Source organism: Phocoena phocoena, chromosome 1 (assembly GCF_963924675.1).
Source record: "Phocoena phocoena chromosome 1, mPhoPho1.1, whole genome shotgun sequence".
Lineage (NCBI taxonomy): Eukaryota > Metazoa > Chordata > Mammalia > Artiodactyla > Phocoenidae > Phocoena > Phocoena phocoena.
In genome coordinates, this window is record NC_089219.1 from 165,262,644 (window position 1) to 165,280,643 (window position 18,000).

At 36.1% G+C, this 18,000-nt stretch overlaps 1 protein-coding gene across 1 annotated transcript in view; it reads left to right on the top strand.

Moving 5' to 3' along the window:
• Nucleotides 1–18,000, top strand: part of NVL (nuclear VCP like) — a 103,573-nt gene that overhangs the window by 35,530 nt on the left and 50,043 nt on the right. Inside the window, exons 13-17 of the mRNA XM_065871782.1 lie at nucleotides 1,783–2,032; nucleotides 3,744–3,962; nucleotides 4,808–4,912; nucleotides 10,258–10,320; nucleotides 14,915–15,034. Coding sequence (XP_065727854.1) covers nucleotides 1,783–2,032; nucleotides 3,744–3,962; nucleotides 4,808–4,912; nucleotides 10,258–10,320; nucleotides 14,915–15,034 — 757 coding nt within the window. The remainder of the gene's footprint in view (nucleotides 1–1,782; nucleotides 2,033–3,743; nucleotides 3,963–4,807; nucleotides 4,913–10,257; nucleotides 10,321–14,914; nucleotides 15,035–18,000) is intronic.

An 18,000-nucleotide genomic window follows, 5' to 3' on the forward strand; every position in this document is an offset into this window, starting at 1 on the left:
CTAAGACAAGTGTTGATAGCTTTTTAAAGACCTCACGGAGATAAAGACTGATCCTCTTGTTGCAAATTCTTTGCCGTACTTCCAGGATAGCATGGGGGGGGTTGGGGTGAGGGAGTAGAGTACAGATAATTTCCTAGGTTCTTTGACCATGGAGTTTGTGTTCCTGTTTGTTGTTCTTGTTTTGTTTGTTTGTTTTTGTTTTGGAGGTGGGGTGGGGAGGAAATATTGCTGAAACACTTTTACTCAACTGTGTTGAAACTGGAAATCTCGTAATGGTTATTTTCTCCTCCTGTGGAGTTATAGTATGATGACCAAAATTACATTTTTTCCGGAGTAGACTGTAACTGAAAAAAAGGATGATATTTATTTTATCTTAGCTAGTTTTCTTAACATTCTAAATTTCTTAGTATTCTCATGCATAGCAGCAAATCAGGTCTGTATCTTTAGGAATTAGTTCTATAATGGGACTTCTTCTTGGCTCCCATTGTTTACAGTATCAAAGTGAATTATTTTTCATTTGTCAGAAATGTTTATCTGCTTCTATTCTATTCACTTACATGATCCCACATGACATTTGTATAGAAACTTATTCTCCAGTAACTTGACATTTGAAAATATTAGTCTCCTACAAATTTGGAAATTTCAAAATATATTTTCTTGTCCAAGTTAATTTATAATATCACAATATGTAACTAATAATAATAACAAACATTTATTGGGCACTTATTGTGGATCAGTCACTGTTCTAGGAGCTTTGCATGTATTCCACTTAACAGCCCCACTATTAAGTGCTACTGCAATATATATTTAACAAATGGAAAAACTGGAGCACAAAAATGAAATAACAGAGAGTGACAGAGCTGGCATTCAGACTCAAGTGGTCTGGCGTCAGACCTTTTTTTTTTTTTTCCACTGCCTTGGGTCTTAGTTGTGGCATGTGGGATCTTTCGTTGCGGCATGCGGGCTCTCTGGTTGTGGTGCATGGGCTTAGTTTCCCCACGGCATGTGGGATCTTAGTTCCCTGACCAGGAATCGAACTGGCATCCTCTGCATTGCAAGATGGATTCTTAACCACTGGACCACCAGGGAAGTCCCTGGCATCAGACCTTTTGTCCTGAATATCTTTACTGCTTTTAAGTTTTATTCAGTAAATTCTTACCAGAAATTGTTTAAGGTATTCCTTTAATAATAATAATTATCCAGAGTCCATATTTCATTGACACATATACCATGTTGCCAGTTCAGTTGAGCAAAAATTTTCACACATAAGTACAAAGGATGAGCAGTAAATAAAGATAAAGTTGGAGAAATAACTATCCTAATATAAAATCGGATATTAAAGTTTGTATCAGCATAACTTTTCGTGATGAATAAAATTAATGGTTGATTTTGAGTTTAGAGACTTTTTTATTGCTGGCAGATGTCCATTTAAACTACTCTAAAAGTAGAATTTACCTTATATCCTCATAAATCATTTGTCTTATTTCCTCTGTAATATTGTAAAATTCTTAAAGGCAGAATATTTTTTAAAAACCAATTTTTTATTCTTCACAGAATTTAATATAGTTTCTAAAAAAGCAGATATGTGTATGTATTAACCCCTATTGGAATAAGGTAGGATATATTAGAGCGATTTAGCATTTGCTGAATGAGTGAGCTATTTGATCTTATTACCTGTTATGATACCACTGACAGAGGAAAGGCTTCAAATAAATATATTCCGTGACTTGTTTTTACTAGTAGATTAGGAATCTGAATTTCTTTTCCTTGTCTTTTCTACAGAATACTTCAAACTTTGTGCAGAAAAGTAAGACTTGCCGAAACTTTTCATTTTCGTCACTTAGCACACCTAACACCGGGCTTTGTTGGTGCTGACCTGATGGCACTCTGCCGAGAGGCAGCCATGTGTGCAGTCAACAGGGTCTTAATGAAGCTGCAGGAGCAGCAGCAGAAGAATCCTGAGATTGAAGGTTTGCCCTCTGAAGGAGGCCAGGAAGAAAGGATTGGAACTGAACCCACTTCTAAAACACAGGTGCTTTCTCTATAGGTACCTTAAACTGTCATTTAAACATTTTTAATATGTGTTATCTTACAAGCAGGCAAGTGTCAATATAGTTGAGGTTTATGAATTTCTGTTCCATTGGCATTGTATCTTTAGAGTAATTATCAGTTACACCCAGAGTGTCTATAATTTCAAAAGTACAAGTTGTTTTACTTTTTTCAGTTGATTCTGAATAAATTCCTTTTACAATAATGATTATGAAATCTACAGCAGGTGTTGGCAAACCATGGCCCACCTGCTCACTGCCTGTTTTTGTAAATTAAAGTTATATTGGAGCACAGCCATGCTCCTTTATTTTTTATTTTATTTTTTAATACTTTTTTTTTTCTTTTTGGTTGCGCCAGGTCTTAATTGCGGCTCGTGGGCTCCTCAGTTGTGGCATGTGAACTCTTAGTTGTGGCAGGCATGTGGGATCTAGTTCCCTGACCAGGATCCAACCCGGGCCCCCTGCATTGAAGCGCAGAGTCTTAACCACTGTGCCACCAGGGATGTCCCCATGCGCCTTTATTGACACGGAGTCTTCTTCTACTTTCACACTTCACAGCTGAATTCGCATAGACATCCATACAGCAGAGACCGCATGGCCCATAAAGCCTTTGGTGTTTACTCTAATACTTTACAGAAAATGTTTTCCAGCTCTCATGAGAACATTGGCATTTTGTTATATTTCCAGGTTACCTTTTGGTTTGATATACTAAGATAGTCTGCTGATGCAACCATATCCTTGTCCCTAGCTGCAAATGGTGCTGGAGGACAGTGCTGAGAATGCGAGAGGGACATTTATTATCCAAGATCTCTTAAAATTTAGAGTTTTGTGAGTCATGAATACTCAGTATAACATTTATATAGCATTTTATAGCTGGCACAGGGTACTTTTACATATTATATAACTTGCTCCATATAACTTTGTTAAGTAAATATCATTACTTTTCCCATTTCATAATCAAAGAAACTAAGCTTAAGAGATTGTGACTTGCCCGAGGCCACACGACCTCTACTTTCCAGAGCAGGAACTTAGATCTAAGTCTTTTGTTTTCAAATCATTTGTTTGTTCCGTACTCATTTGGAACCACAATGATATCTGTTAAAAATAATAGTAAACTCATTCCTTTTATAATATTGCATATAAATTAGGCTTTTATAAGTTGAATTATTCAGAGTTACTTTCTATACCTGTTCTTTCATATTCCTCGCAAAGCAAGAAATCTGCCTTTGAAGTTCAAGATTCATTCGTACTAGGAAAATTGCCTGCTTTCTGTTTAGTTGATAAACTATCACGGAGCCATATTATGAAATTAAACTGCCACCAGAGTAACTTTGTTTTAATTTTGTCAAAATTCAGCTGTTTCATGAATATTTGTAAATGAAGAATGGAAGTAACATGATTGTTGAAATGAATATTTGCCAACTGCTTATGTTTGCTATAGCTAGCCCTAGTAGAGTAAATAAAAATCATTCTTCTATAGTTGATGACAGTCGATGTATTTTTGCTTGACTAAATCAAATAATCCATTTGGAGCAAAATAAGTGACCTCTGTCAATAGAGAAAATTATTTTAATGCATAGAAGTTCGTGTAGTTTACAGAAATATTGGAGTAATAATTTTTTAAAGTACAAACAATAACGTTTTCAACAAACTTTGTGGTTTTTCATTTTTTCCCCCTCATTTGTTCCCTTTCAGGATGAATTGCAAAGGCTCTTGGGGTTGCTGAGGAACCAAGATCCCCTCTCAGAGGAGCAGCTGCAAGGGCTGTGCCTTGAGTTGAATGATTTCATTGTTGCTCTATCCTCTGTCCAACCCTCTGCTAAAAGGGAAGGCTTTGTCACTGTCCCTAATGTGACATGGGCGGATATTGGTGCCCTGGAAGACATTAGAGAGGAGCTCACCATGGCAATATTGGTAGGTATATCTGCCGCTAACTGTTGTTGGCGTGTGTGATGGGTAAACGACCATGCGTGTGTACTAGGTTCTATGTCTAAATTGGCTTAACTATATGTTTTCTTTTATCTGTTGTATTATTATTAAGCCCCCGATGATGGTTTTTCATTCTTCTGAGATCTGCTTTAGATTTTTTCTTTTGGTTGTGCTTGAATTCTATGGCAGTGAGTTTAAAGAAGAAAAGAAAAGAAAAGATTTTAGGTTTCAACTGAGAATAAATTATTTGAGAAATACTTTCTGACCTTGATCACGCTCATAAGGGTCAAAGCAGTTTTAATGCCCGTGAAACTTTGGATTTTCATTTACTCTTACTTTTCCACTTCCCTGATCATTTCATGGTTCATTAATGATGTATGATCCATTTAGAGGTGTGTAACTACTGAAAGAGAAAATTCGTGGAGATGATAGTGAACAGGTGTCTCTTGCTTTTGATTACATAGAGTACCGCTGCTTCTGATTTCTTAAAGGGGGCCATTGCTTAAAATCTTTATAACCTAGAAATCTAGGTTATAGATTTAGATTATAGATTTAGAAAATCTACGTTTTCTAAAAATTGAGTTTAAAATGTTGAAATACTGTATCTAAAATGTTTTCAGAACTTACATTTAAGTATGAATTTTTCAAGAGCAGGGATTTTAAATTTATCACCACTTACCTCATGCTTGTAACAGAGGTAAGCACTCTGTGCCAGGCACTGTTCTTATCTTCAGGCCTCACAATCAGTGTTGAAAATAGGCATCTAGAGATGAATATGCAGTAGGAAGTGGACATTTGTAACACATTGATGTTGGGATTGTTTTTTCCAGGCACCGGTACGTAACCCAGATCAGTTCAAAGCTCTTGGGTTGGAGACTCCAGCTGGAGTCCTCCTTGCTGGTCCCCCTGGCTGTGGGAAAACTCTGCTGGCAAAGGTATGGAATAATTCAACTGCACGTATTTTATTTCTTACTATCAGTTAGGATAACATGGATTTAACTTTAAATGTTACAGTGAGATATTTTTGCATATTTTCATATTATTAGAATTTCATTTTGGAAAGACTGACAATTTCCTTCAGGAAAGTTTCCCACTTTAATTTTAATTATACAAGGTATATCATTGCAAATTTGGAAAAGAAAATTTTAAATCTACCATAACCCCATTGATTTTAACACAGAAATTTTCATGTTTTCTGTGTATTATATTCTGAGTTTTTAATGAACATTATTGCATAGTTGTAGTTTATAGCTGACCTTGTTTCCTGCTTTGATATAGTTATTATTTATAAGTTAAGTATTTTACATTCCTTATTACAAATGTTATTTTGAAAAATTAGTTTTTTACAATAGAAAATATAGATAAGCAAAAGGGAAAAGCATCATTTATAATCCTCTCACTATTGCCTACTAGTAACCACTGTTTCATTTTGTTGTTAGTCCTTCCAGACGTTCTTTTGTACATATATATCAAGATAATATGAATAACTTTAATACATATATTTACAACTATAAGGTTTTTAAACATGCATTTCTCACTTATCAATATTTCTTGAACATCTTCCCATGTCAGTATATACAGATACACATCGGTATTTTTTTTTTTTTTTTTTTTTTTTTTTTGCGGTACGCGGGCCTCTCACTGTTGTGGCCTCTCCCGTTGTGGAGCACAGGCTCCGGACGCGCAGGCTCAGCGGCCATGGCTCACGGGCCCAGCCGCTCCGCGGCATGTGGGATCCTCCCAGACCAGGGCACGAACCCGTGTCCCCTGCATCGGCAGGCGGACTCTCAACCACTGCGCCACCAGGGAAGCCCCCACATCGGTATTTTTAATGCCTGTGTAGTATTCTGCCATAAAGATGCTCTATAATTGGGCTCCCCTGGTGGCGCAGTGGTTGAGAGTCCGCCTGCCAACGCAGGGGACACGGGTTCATGCCCTGGTCCCGGAAGATCCCACATGCCGCGGAGCGGCTGGGCCTGTGAGCCATGGCCACTGAGCCTGTGCGTCCAGAGCCTGTGCTCCACAACGGGAGAGGCCACGATAGTGAGAGGCCCGCGTACCACAAAAAAAAAAAGATGCTGTATAATTTATGGAAATGATTCCCCTATTAAAACAACACTGCATGAAACAGTCCTGTGCTTACATTTTTGTACCTCAACGGGTAATTTTAATAGAATGCATTCCTAAATAATTTTTTAATAAAAAGAATGCATGTATTTAAAGCTTTTGATCCATTACCACTCGATCAAAATGATCCATTACCCAGTTACACTTGATCCGTTACCAAAGTGTCTTCCAAAAAGTCTGTACCAGTTTCATCCATATAGGGTATGAGTATCCATTTCCCCAACACCCCAAATTAGCAATAGCCATTAACATTGTTTTTAATATTTGACTAATAGGTAAAAATGGTTATCTTACAGTTTTTAAGTTATGTTTTAAAAGCTACTAGTGGGCTTTTAAAAATAATAAGTGTTTATTGGCTTTTTTCTTTATGAATTGTCTGTTTGTATCCTTTGTTTTCTTAACATGCTTGTGATTTTCTTATTTATAATCACTCTTCATATAGTAAGATCTGTTATATTTGTAGTTTGTCAGTGTTTTTGGCATTCTTACTTTATTGATCATAGTTTTGACACTTTTGGGGTTTTTTTTCATATTTATGTGGGCAAATTTCTTAGTCTTTTGTGATTTTTTTCCTTTGGAATCATGCTTACTAGAACCATTTTTCTTGTCTGTATCTTATATTAGTCATCATTTTTAATGTCTGTATAATATTCCATCTATAATTTACTTAACCCTTATCAACTTTTAAAAATACTTGGATTGTGCTTCCCTGGTGGCGCAGTGGTTGAGAGTCTGCCTGCCGATGCAGGGGACATGGGTTCGTGCCCCGGACCAGGAAGATCCCACATGCCACGGAGCGGCTGGGCCCGTGAGTCATGGCTGCTGAGCCTGCACGTCCGGAGCCTGTGCTCCGCAATGGGAGAGGCCACACAGTGAGAGGCCCGCGTACCGCAAAAAAAAAAAAAAAAAAAAAAAAATTTGGATTACTTGTAAATAAGAAATCAAAATTAATGGCATTTTTAATAAGTTTCACAGCAGCCGAATAATCTGTGGCTCCTCAGTAAATACCAAATATCCACAGTGCCATTTGCCCGTGTATATATATATACCTATATAATATACATGTACATTTTTAAAAACATTTTTACTTATATTACTAAATTTCCTTGCTAAATGCTTTCAGTACTCTTACAAGGCATTTCTGTAAAGGAGTTTGGAAACAAAGGAGGGAAAGGAGAACACCACAGTTGCTGGTCTATGTTTTTTCACAACAGTTTTAGAAAATCGTAGCCAGAAAGAAGGTCCTGCAAGCTAATATGTGAATTCACTGGGTGGATGCAGTTCCCTTGCCTGAGTGCCTTGTAATGTTTGTTTATGTTTTAATTATATCTGCCTTTGACTATTTCTGCTTACAGCAGAAAGGAGATAGCTTAGATCATTTGAAATCCCTAAATAATGTTAAGGCATCATAGATCACATTTTTCCTCTTCTTCCCACCCGCCGCCTCCCCAAATTGCCAACATTTTGGTCCCTCTCTGTTCAGTCAGATTTCTGGTATCTGACCATTTAGAGCAGGGAATCTTACCTAGGACTCCATGGATGGACTTCAACAGCTCACTGGATCCATGAGCCCAGGCAATATATTATGAGTATTTGTATTTTTTCCAGGGAGAGAGTTCACACTTTTATTAGATGCTTCAAGAGATTCATGACTACATGCCCTAGAATCTAGAAGTAATAGAAAATGTCCTGGAATGGCAGAAGCAAAGTGTTACTGGAGTAAAGTTATGGAACCACTTATGAGTCAGAACCTGGCAACCTAGAATTGGTTATAAAATTAAGATTTTGGATGACCTTGGTTGTTTTGTTTACTCATGATAACAATAACATAATGAAAAATTTCTAAGCACTAGCACATATTATATAAATAGCATCAAGTAAAGGCATGTGATTGCTGGGGGCCAACACACTGAAAATTGGTGACTAATAAGAAGGAAACTAGAAAGAGAACAGTAAAAATCATTTAGTCATCTGCAACCATATAGTATGGAAGCAAACAGCTCCTAACACTGAGTACAAGATTCATGATGATATCCATGAAAAAATTAAATTATATTCACTGTATTTCATTTATCAATAGAAGACAAAAGATTTCTGATAATTTCAGGAACTCTGTTGGGTGTTTTAATGGGTGAAATCTTAGTTATCTCGCATATGGATGTTGAAAACCTAATGTAGATGAATCATGCTTTATTAGATGTGTATCCTGACTCTACTTAGAACGTGAGAGGTAGGAAAGTTAAGAAATTGGCATCCGGAAAGACAGAGATTTCGAGATGTGGATAAGCTGCATGTTGAGCAGTTTTTGCCTGGCAGCGCCTGCATGCATTCATTTATTCAACCAGTATTTGTTGAGCTACATACACTTTGCCAGAACTTGTGCAAGGTGCTAGGGATAAACTAGCAAACATGACACCTACTCTAATGGAATTTATTGTCTGTCTTGAAGAGGCAGGCAGTAAACAAAACAATAAAATTGCAGATTCAGCTAAGTTATGATGGAAATAAACAAACTGTTGTGGCTGTTTTAGGTTTGGTATTCAGGGGATGGTGATATTTAACAGAGTCCTGAAGGACTAGATAGCCACATGAAGAGGCAGAGAAAGAAGGGGAAGAGTCTTCCAGATAGAGGGAACAGCAGTTGCAAAATCCCTGAAGTGGGAAAGGGCTTGGTGAATTCGAGAACCAGAGAAAGATCTAGTGGCTGGACTAAGAAGAAACTGTCATGTCACAAAATACAGGCTTGCAAGCCATGGTGAATATTTCAATTTGTACTTGAAAATAAATGAGAAACATAGTAAAACTATATGATCTCATTTACATTTAAAAAAATCTTTTATTGGATTATAGTTGATTTACAGTGTTGTGTTAGTTTTAGGTGTACAACAGAGTGAATCAGTTATGCATATATATATATCCACTCTTTTTTTTTAGATTCTTTTCCCATATAGGCCATTACAGAGTATTGAGTAGAGTTCCCTGTGCTATACAGCAGGTTCTTATTAGTTATCTATTTTATATATAGTAATGTGTATATGTCAGCCCCAATCTCCCAGTTTATCCCTCCCCCCTTCATTAATATTTTTGAGTTAAGTGGAGAATGGATTGGAGGAAAGCAAAGAGAGAGAGGAAGCCAGCTAGGGTTTTTTTGGTTTGGTTTGGTTTGGTTTTTTTGCATGTCCAGACAGTAGGTGATGATGGTCTGGATGAGGATTGTGGTATAGTGGAGAAATAGGAAGTATCAGACTCACCTACATTTTAGCATTAGAGCTAATAGAACTTACAGATGGATTGGCTGACCTGACAAGACAGGAGATCAAGGGAAGACACCGTGGTTTTGGCTTAGAAAATATATTTACTGGGATAGGGAGAAAAAGAGTTTGGGGTGTGGGATTTGGGGAGAGTTGGGAGAAATTCAGGAGTCCGGCTTTGGAAACAACAGATTTGAAAATCCTATGAGATCCAAATGTGAAATGAAAAAAAGAAAAAAATAATCCAAGGGGAGATGCTGAGGAATGTGTTGAACATAAATCTTGAGCTCAGATATCAGGTTCTAAGAATAGGAAAGAACTTTATTCCCTGATCATTTTGAAGTTGTGAGTGATTTTATTCGGGTTTCATCTCTACATTCTCAGTGTAATTTTTGTATTCTTCTACACATATAACCATATATTTCTCCTTTGTTATTCTCTTTGGCTTTCAGCCATGCAGTTTAATCTTTATTTATTAAACAAAATAACCTGTAAATACTGTAAAGACTGATACCGATGCTTTTGACTTCTGGTTTATGAATGAATGAATGAATGATTGCTTTCATTGGGCACGGCATTTGTTTATACAGAGATTATGATTTCACTAGGATTCTAAGCTAGGGCTACAAATATACTTACATATACCATGTTTATGTAAAAAAAACATTTACATAAATGTTTCAAGTCATTTCCATCTGATTTCTAGCCTGTGGAAAGTTTTATGTTCACATTTACTTCCTTTGATTTTCTTTTTATTCCCATTTGTCTCCTCTCCTTGAGAAAGAGGCAGCTATAAAAAGGGGGAACTAGAGTATAAACCACAAAAAGTTCTTGCATTATCACAAATTATTGTTATTATTATTTTATTATATGTTTGTCTTGTGTCTTTTTTCTCTTACTAGGCTGTTGCAAATGAGTCTGGGTTAAATTTTATATCTGTCAAGGGGCCTGAGTTACTAAATATGGTAAGTTGTTGTGGCATTAGCCATTATTTTTGATTAGGAAAAGTATGGTCATTCAAATTACAGGGTCCTCAGATCATTGAAACAGTCGAGTTTTTTGGTAAAATCACTGCAATAGGAGTGAAGAGATTGAGCTTTGCTCTGCTGTACTATTTACTGTGTATAAATGCTTTTTTAATTAAGTCTGTTCACCTCTGAGCCTAAGTTTTCTCACCAGCAAAATGGAAATAATCAAAATAATCAACATTTAAAGTGTTAACTCTGAATTTGTCAAGCCCTTTATATATATTATTCTTCAACACCCTGTGAGATACAAATTGTTTTTTTCTCTGATTCACAGATGAGGAAACTTAAGTTTGGAGGGGTCGTATAACTTGGCCAATGTCCAACAGCTTGGGGATAGTGGAGGTGACATTTGATCTGCTTTCCTTGTCCTGTTGTTGTATAGCTCAAATGAGTTAAGGATTAATAAATAAAAATACTTGGGAAAGAAATCACTAAACTACTATATAATAACTTCTTTCTGCATTTAAGCAGCTTATATCTTAAATTTAAGAGACTTTGAATTTCTTGTTTCTTGTTCATGCCTATGAAGAGTAAAATGCCATTCCATAATATTCAAAGAAGAAACGAAAGTGTTATCATTTGTTTTAAAAGGCTTTTTCAATTTATCCCCCCTCTAATTTTTTTTGTTTCCTATTAAATATGTTACTTTGCTCCTAAAATAAGGATTTGTACTTTTATCTTGACTCTTCTTACCCTTCATTTTGGCTTTCTAGTGGAGGAGGTACTCAAAATAAGCGCTGAGGGGAAGGGATTGATGGGGGGTGAAGGGTGAGGCTGGAAAAAAAGTAATATCCAGGCAGTGCAGGGCCTTCATACCAAGCTAGAGTCAAAATGTTACCTTTAGCATATTAGAGAGCTAACAGAATGTAACTTTTTTTTAAGAGTGTAATATTTTTAAAATTTTACTATGAAATATTTCAAGCATATAACAAGTTATAAAGAGTAATATAATGACCCCTCCATGTATCTAACATCCAGCCTTAAAAAAAAACCCAATATATACTCAAAGCCCCCTGCAAACCTTACCTAATCATGTCCTCCATTCTCTTTCCCATAGAATTTACTATAATCCTGAATTTGGTGTTTATTAATTCTGTACACTTCTTTCTACATTTACTGTAAATGTTATATATTTATCCCTAAATAACATGTATTATTTTACATGTTTCAAAAAATAAGTTTATGAGAATTGGAAATGTGAACACCTACTGGACAGTTTATATTAAGAAAATAACTTTTAAGTGTGATAATGATGTAGTTATGTTAAAACCATTATCTTTGGACTTCCCTGGTGGCTCAGTGGTTAAGAATCCGCCTGCCAATGCAGGGGACACAGATGCGAGCCCTGGTCCGGGAAGATCCCACGTGCCACAGAGCAACTAAGCCCCGTGTGCCACAACTCCTGAGCCCACGTGCCACAACTACTGCAGCCCATGCACCTAGAGCCCGTGCTCTGCAACAGGAGAAGCCACCACGAGAAGCCCACGCACCACAACAAAGAGTAGCCCCCGCTTGCCGCAACTAGAGAAAGCCTGCACACAGCAACGAAGACCCAACACAGCCATAAATAAATAAATAAATACATTTATAAATGATGGGATTTTAAAAATATATATATATTTTAAAACATTATCTTTTAGAGACAATGAAATATTTACAAATAAAGTTATGATGTCTGGGCTTTCCATCAAAATATCAAGTAGAAAGAAAAGTGGGCAGAATATAGATAAAGCAAGTTGATTATGAATTGAGCTGATAATAATGAAGCAGGGTGATGGGTATATCTGGGGTTTATTAAACTATTATATCTACTTTTATTATATGTTTGGAACTCCTTTTATAAATGGTAAAGCAAAAACAAAGCCACTTTATATAAATGGTATGTGTTCTTTTGTAACTTGATTTTATTGTTATTTTTGTTGAGCATTATATTTATAATATTTATTGATATATTTACCTCTAGTTATTAATTCTCTGTGCAATAGTCCATTGAATGAGTATAACCACACTTTTAAAAAAATCAGGTTTTTTTTCTTTTTTTAAAAAAAAAAAAAATTTATTTATTTATTTGGTTGCACAAGGTGTTAGTTGCGGCAGGCGGGCTCCTTAGTTGCTGCTCGCCGGCTCCTTAGTTGTGGCATGCGAACTCTTAGTTGCAGCGTGCATGTGGGATCTAGTTCCCTGACCAGAGATGGAACCCAGGCCCCCTGCGCTGGGAGCACGGAGTCTTAACCTCTGTGCCACCAGGGAAGTCCCTTAAAAACATCAGTTTTTTTCTTGACTCATGTTTAGGTTGAACATTATATACATATATCCTTATGCATATTTGTGAGATATTTTCACCCTAGGGTATGTACTCAGCAGTAGAATTGCTGTATCTTACAGTATATACACTTTCAAAAATATTAAGTATTGCCCACTTTTTTCCCAAAGTGGTTCTTACTGAGTTTTACTTTCACCAGCAGTGAATGAAAGTTACTTACGTTTTTGCCAGTCTGATGAGTATGAAATTTTATCTCATTGTCATCTGGTTTGTTTTTTGGAGGTAAATGTGGGAAGAGTTCTGTGGAAGAGTCCAGAATGACTCTGAGAGATTAAGTGATCTAATGAGGAAGATAGACATCTTGGGGTTAGAAAATGAGTTTGCTCTAGGACGTTTTAGATTTATAGAGCCATTTGGAGGGATTCAGCAAACTATAGGAACTGTGAATCTGGAGCTCTGAAGAGATTTGGGAGTAAGTATCAATCTAAATGGCACCTAAAACCTAGGGAATGGGTAAGGTTGAGTAGTATTGTAAGGTGGTCTCTGACAGAACCTTGGAAGACACCAACATTTACGGACCAGGAAAGGAAAAGCTGGCAAAGGAGACTGTTCAGAAGGTGGAGGACGTCCAAGACTTTCTAAGCCTGAAAACCTAGGGAAGATAATTTTTTCCACCTGTCAATATAACCAAACAATAGAAAAGAAATTGAAAGTAGGGCTCTGGTTTAGCAATTAGAATGTCACCAGTGACTTTAGGGAAAATATTTTCAATAATTATGTTTGCAAAAGCCAGATTATAATGGTTGAAAACTGATGGCAAATAAGGAATTAGAAATAATAAGTATAGGATCCTTACTTGAAATAGTTCTTAAAGGCCAAGGTAGTGGGAATTTTAATCATTGTTACATTTCTTAAGATGAATTGATTTTAATCTGTCCTTTTGAAACTTTAGGTTTACCTTCTCCTAAATTAAATTTCCTTTTACTTAGTCATTTTGGTTAGCTATATCCAAAGTCCCTTTGCCGGCTGTATTGATTCTTGTCTTTCATCCCTGTTTGAAACTCTGTCCCAACCCCCTGATATCTTTTCTTTAAAAATATCTACTGAATGTCTTTTCAGCATTCCAAATATAATTTTTGCTGATTTAGATTTTTCAGGAAACTAAATAGGTCTGCTGTATTTGTACACTGAGCAGGATGTTATGATCAGAGAAAAATTTGAAACTGTCATGACTTCTGCTTTCCAAGGACTTTATGATGTAATATAGTGAAGGTAGAATAGCTCAGAAGTTATAATAGTAGGAAGTGCTGTAAGAGCAAAGAAGAGAGGGTGGTGGGAAGAAAGATTAGTGATCTTGATCTAGAATGCAAGAGCTGTTTTAGAGGTAGGTTGGAGAAGCAGTTCAAGTGAGAGAAGCAGAATAAGCAAAAGTACAAAGAAAAGTTACAGGACAGATCTGAGGAAAAGAAGTTCTACTCAAATAGAAAATAAAAATAATCATTGTCATCTGTGATATATTCTGTGCCTTAATTACTTTATTATGACCATATAGTCATAACATAAAAATAACCTTATGATATAATTGGCACCGTAAAGACATTTTCAAATTGTCTTATTTAGCAGTATTATTATGAGAAACAAAGCTTTTCTTAGTTAACTAATTTGAAATTTTACAAGAACAATTTCTTGTGCTTAGCTGAAAGTAAAGCTGTATTTTTACATATAACTTTTTATATTAATTAGTCCTCATGTTATAGCTGCTTGTGAATTGCTTTGTATTTTGATTTTACCGTACATTATGCATTATGAAACCTGGTAGATGTCTAACTGGCTCATTTTGCTTCCTCTGATGTTGTATGACCGTTAGCTCTTCCTTTAGCAAGATGACTTGTGTAGAAACAGCAGTAGAACAGTAAATTGTCTTGTTCACATTTAAAATACTGCTGAATTAATGAAAATTACTGCTGGGTATTTTATATGCATAAAGCTTTGATCTGTTCTAAGATACCATAAAATTGTGGAATTCTTTTGAGCTAGAGGAGACCTTTCATTCTATTTAGTCTTCATTTTATAAATGAGGAGATTTATAATAAGCTTAAGTAATAGCTAATCTTATTAAGTTGAACCACATATAACTGGCTATTTTTGACCTAGTACTTTTTGGACGCTGGCATATAAATGTCATTTAAAACTAGTACTACTATAATTTGGCCCAAACTCCAAAGTTGAAACATCTCTACATTTTATTTCCTTTCTGTATATGGCTAGTATGTTGGTGAAAGCGAGCGTGCTGTGCGACAGGTTTTTCAGCGAGCCAAGAATTCAGCACCCTGCGTGATATTCTTTGATGAAGTGGATGCCTTATGTCCTCGAAGATCAGTCCGAGAGGTAGGTATCATAGTTTGGTGATTACAGATTTTTTTTTAAGCACCATGAACCTTTTGTAAGTTCTTACAAAGTTACGTAAAGTTCAAATAGTTCTTATAAAGTCATTCATTGAGAACACTGAGACTCTTTAAGTGAAGAAACCTAGTAATTTGAAAACAGGGCCTAGGGATAACAATTGTGTTTTTATTAGCCTCTGTATCCATTTTTCTTTCTGCGTATTATTTTGGTTGCACATATCTGATTCACACAAATGAGTTTTTGGGAATGGAAATGATTATTAGTTTTGGATAGCCTACCTTGTAATCGTATGATTGTCTTCAGAGTTCTTGGAGAAAATATAATTTAAGACACCATGCACTCAAAGTAGGGTCAGATGATATGCTTTAAGACGCAGCACCATTTCTATCTGGGGAAGATATAAATTGGTGTGCATTAAAGACCACTTGCATTACTACACTGTGTCACCATTCTTAGAAATTTTGGTACAGTGATTACCTGGAAAACAGTTATCAGGAATACTGTTTGAATCATAGTGAAACATAATATAAAGAATATATTTTAAATATATATATATAACCTTTTGAAGAGGATAGCAGAGACTGTGTACTAAGTACATTTATTACAAGATGATTGAGGAAATGATTATATTTCTTATGTGATTTGTTTTCAATAGTTACTCTGTGTGTGTTCTTGGGTTGTGAAACATTTATTAGGTGCCTCGTTTTGCTTAAAATTCCCAGCATTCAGAAGTTGCAAAACAAAACTTGACTAGGATAAGTGTGCTTTATATCATAGCAGTTTTGTTTGCTCACCCCGCAGTCAGCAATATCACAGAAAATCCTTATTACAGTCTTACCTCTGATAGTGATGTCAGTGGCCAGGGCAGAGATCCTTCCTGGGTTCTCCTGCCGGCCGTCACGTTCCAAAATCTAATGTGGGATCCAGACCAAAATCCTACACACTATATCCAGCTGGTGGGGGCATGGTATGCTCTGGAATTTACTCCTTTTTATTTATTCCCTTTTGCTGTGAATTAAACCCTTTGTTCATTGATAGCCCATTTCACTGGTTTGCATCTCTCTGTTATCAAGTGGTAATTTAAATTAGGTATATCCAGTCAACTCCTTGCCCTCAGAGAAGTCTGCATTCTTATGAACTACATTTCTAACTTCTAGGTTATCTCTCTTGGCTGTCAGCTACCACACATCCCTGTAATCAGATATATGTGTTTTGCTTTAACATTTTCACCTGAAGGGGATTCTGAAAATATTTTTAAATTGAACATATTCTTTTTTTAATGATGCAAGTTATTCATGAATACATGCTTGTGAAAAATGCAAATAAATACAAGTATAGAGTCAAGTCTTTCTTCCAGTTCTCCTCCCTGTTACTCTTCTTGGAGGTTACTTCTGCTGACAGTTTAGTGTTTTGCATTTGTGGTCTAGAACTTTTTCTATAAGCTTAAAAACATGAATGATTTAAACTTATTTTTTTATATAAATATGGTCATTCTATCTGACACTTTACCCATGTACTTAATAACTTATTTTGTAACTATTGAATAAATATTCCACAGTCTGGATAGGGAAGAATTAATTCAACAATTCCCCTGTTTTGGACATTTACATTGTTTCCAGTTGTTTCCCCTATAAACACAACTGTATTAAACATTCTTATCACATATTTTTGTGCACATGTGGGAATATGTGAGAGTTTTGGAAGTAGAGTTTCTGGGTAGAAGATGTATACAAATATTTTGAAAGCTAACACAGTCATTCTTTGCAAAAACTACATACACCTACCAACTAAAAATAACCATTTTCTACACCTTTGTCAACAATGGGTAATACCCATCTTTTTATTTTTCTCAATTTTATTGGCAAAACATGATGTTAAATTTTAGTATTCATGTCTCTGACCCTTTCGCTGTTGAAATGTTTTTCTGTGCTCACTTTGGCAGCACATACACTGAAAATGAAATGTTCCCCCCCTCCCTTTTTTTAAGATTTTTTTTTTTTTTTTTGGATGTGGACCATTTTTTTTTTTTTTTTTGCAGTATGCGGGCCTCTCACTGTTGTGGCCTCTCCCGCCGCGGAGCACAGGCTCCGGACACGCAGGCCCAGCGGCCATGGCTCACGGTCCCAGCCGCTCCGCGGCACGTGGGATCCTCCCGGAACGGGGCACGAACCCATGTCCCCTGCATCGGCAGGCGGACTCCCAACCACTGCGCCACCAGGGAAGCCCTGGACCATTTTTAAAGTCTCAATTTATTGAATTTGTTACAGTATTGCTTCTGTTTGATGTTTTGGTTTTTTGGCCCCAAGGTACGTGGGATCTTAGCTCCCACACCAGGGATTGAACCCACACCCCCTGCATTGGAAGGCAAAGTCTTAACCACTGGACCGCCAGGGAAGTTCCATCTTCCCCTTTTTTTGTTGTTAATTTATAAGAGCTTTTTATATGTGATGGAAATTAGTCTATTGTCCAATTATGTGTGTTGGTACTATTTTTCCCAGTTTTATCACTTATCTTTTTTTATTATATAAAATTTTATATATAGTAAAGTCTGTCAGCCTTTTCATGAATTGATTGTGAGGTTTTTGTCTTGCTTAGGTAGGACAGTGTTTTGGGGTTTTTTTGTTTGTTTGTTTTTTTAAAACCAGTACTTCTTTATTTTTTTGAGTCCTGATTATAATTCTTTTAAGCTCCTAATGGTTAATACTGTGTCTCCAAGGGGTGATAATAAGGTGCACCAAATTTTTTTTCTGGAGAAATCAGTATGTTAAACTCATTACCACCTCTGTACATGAAATTTATGTTGAAGAAAGGCAATTAATGACAAAAAGAAACACAACACCACTTTTCTCATTTCCTGCATTGTGCATTTTAAAACTTTCTGCATTTAAGGGATAAACATCCCCCTATTCACCAACTCCTTGAACGTCTTAGATATTGCCCTGAGGTAG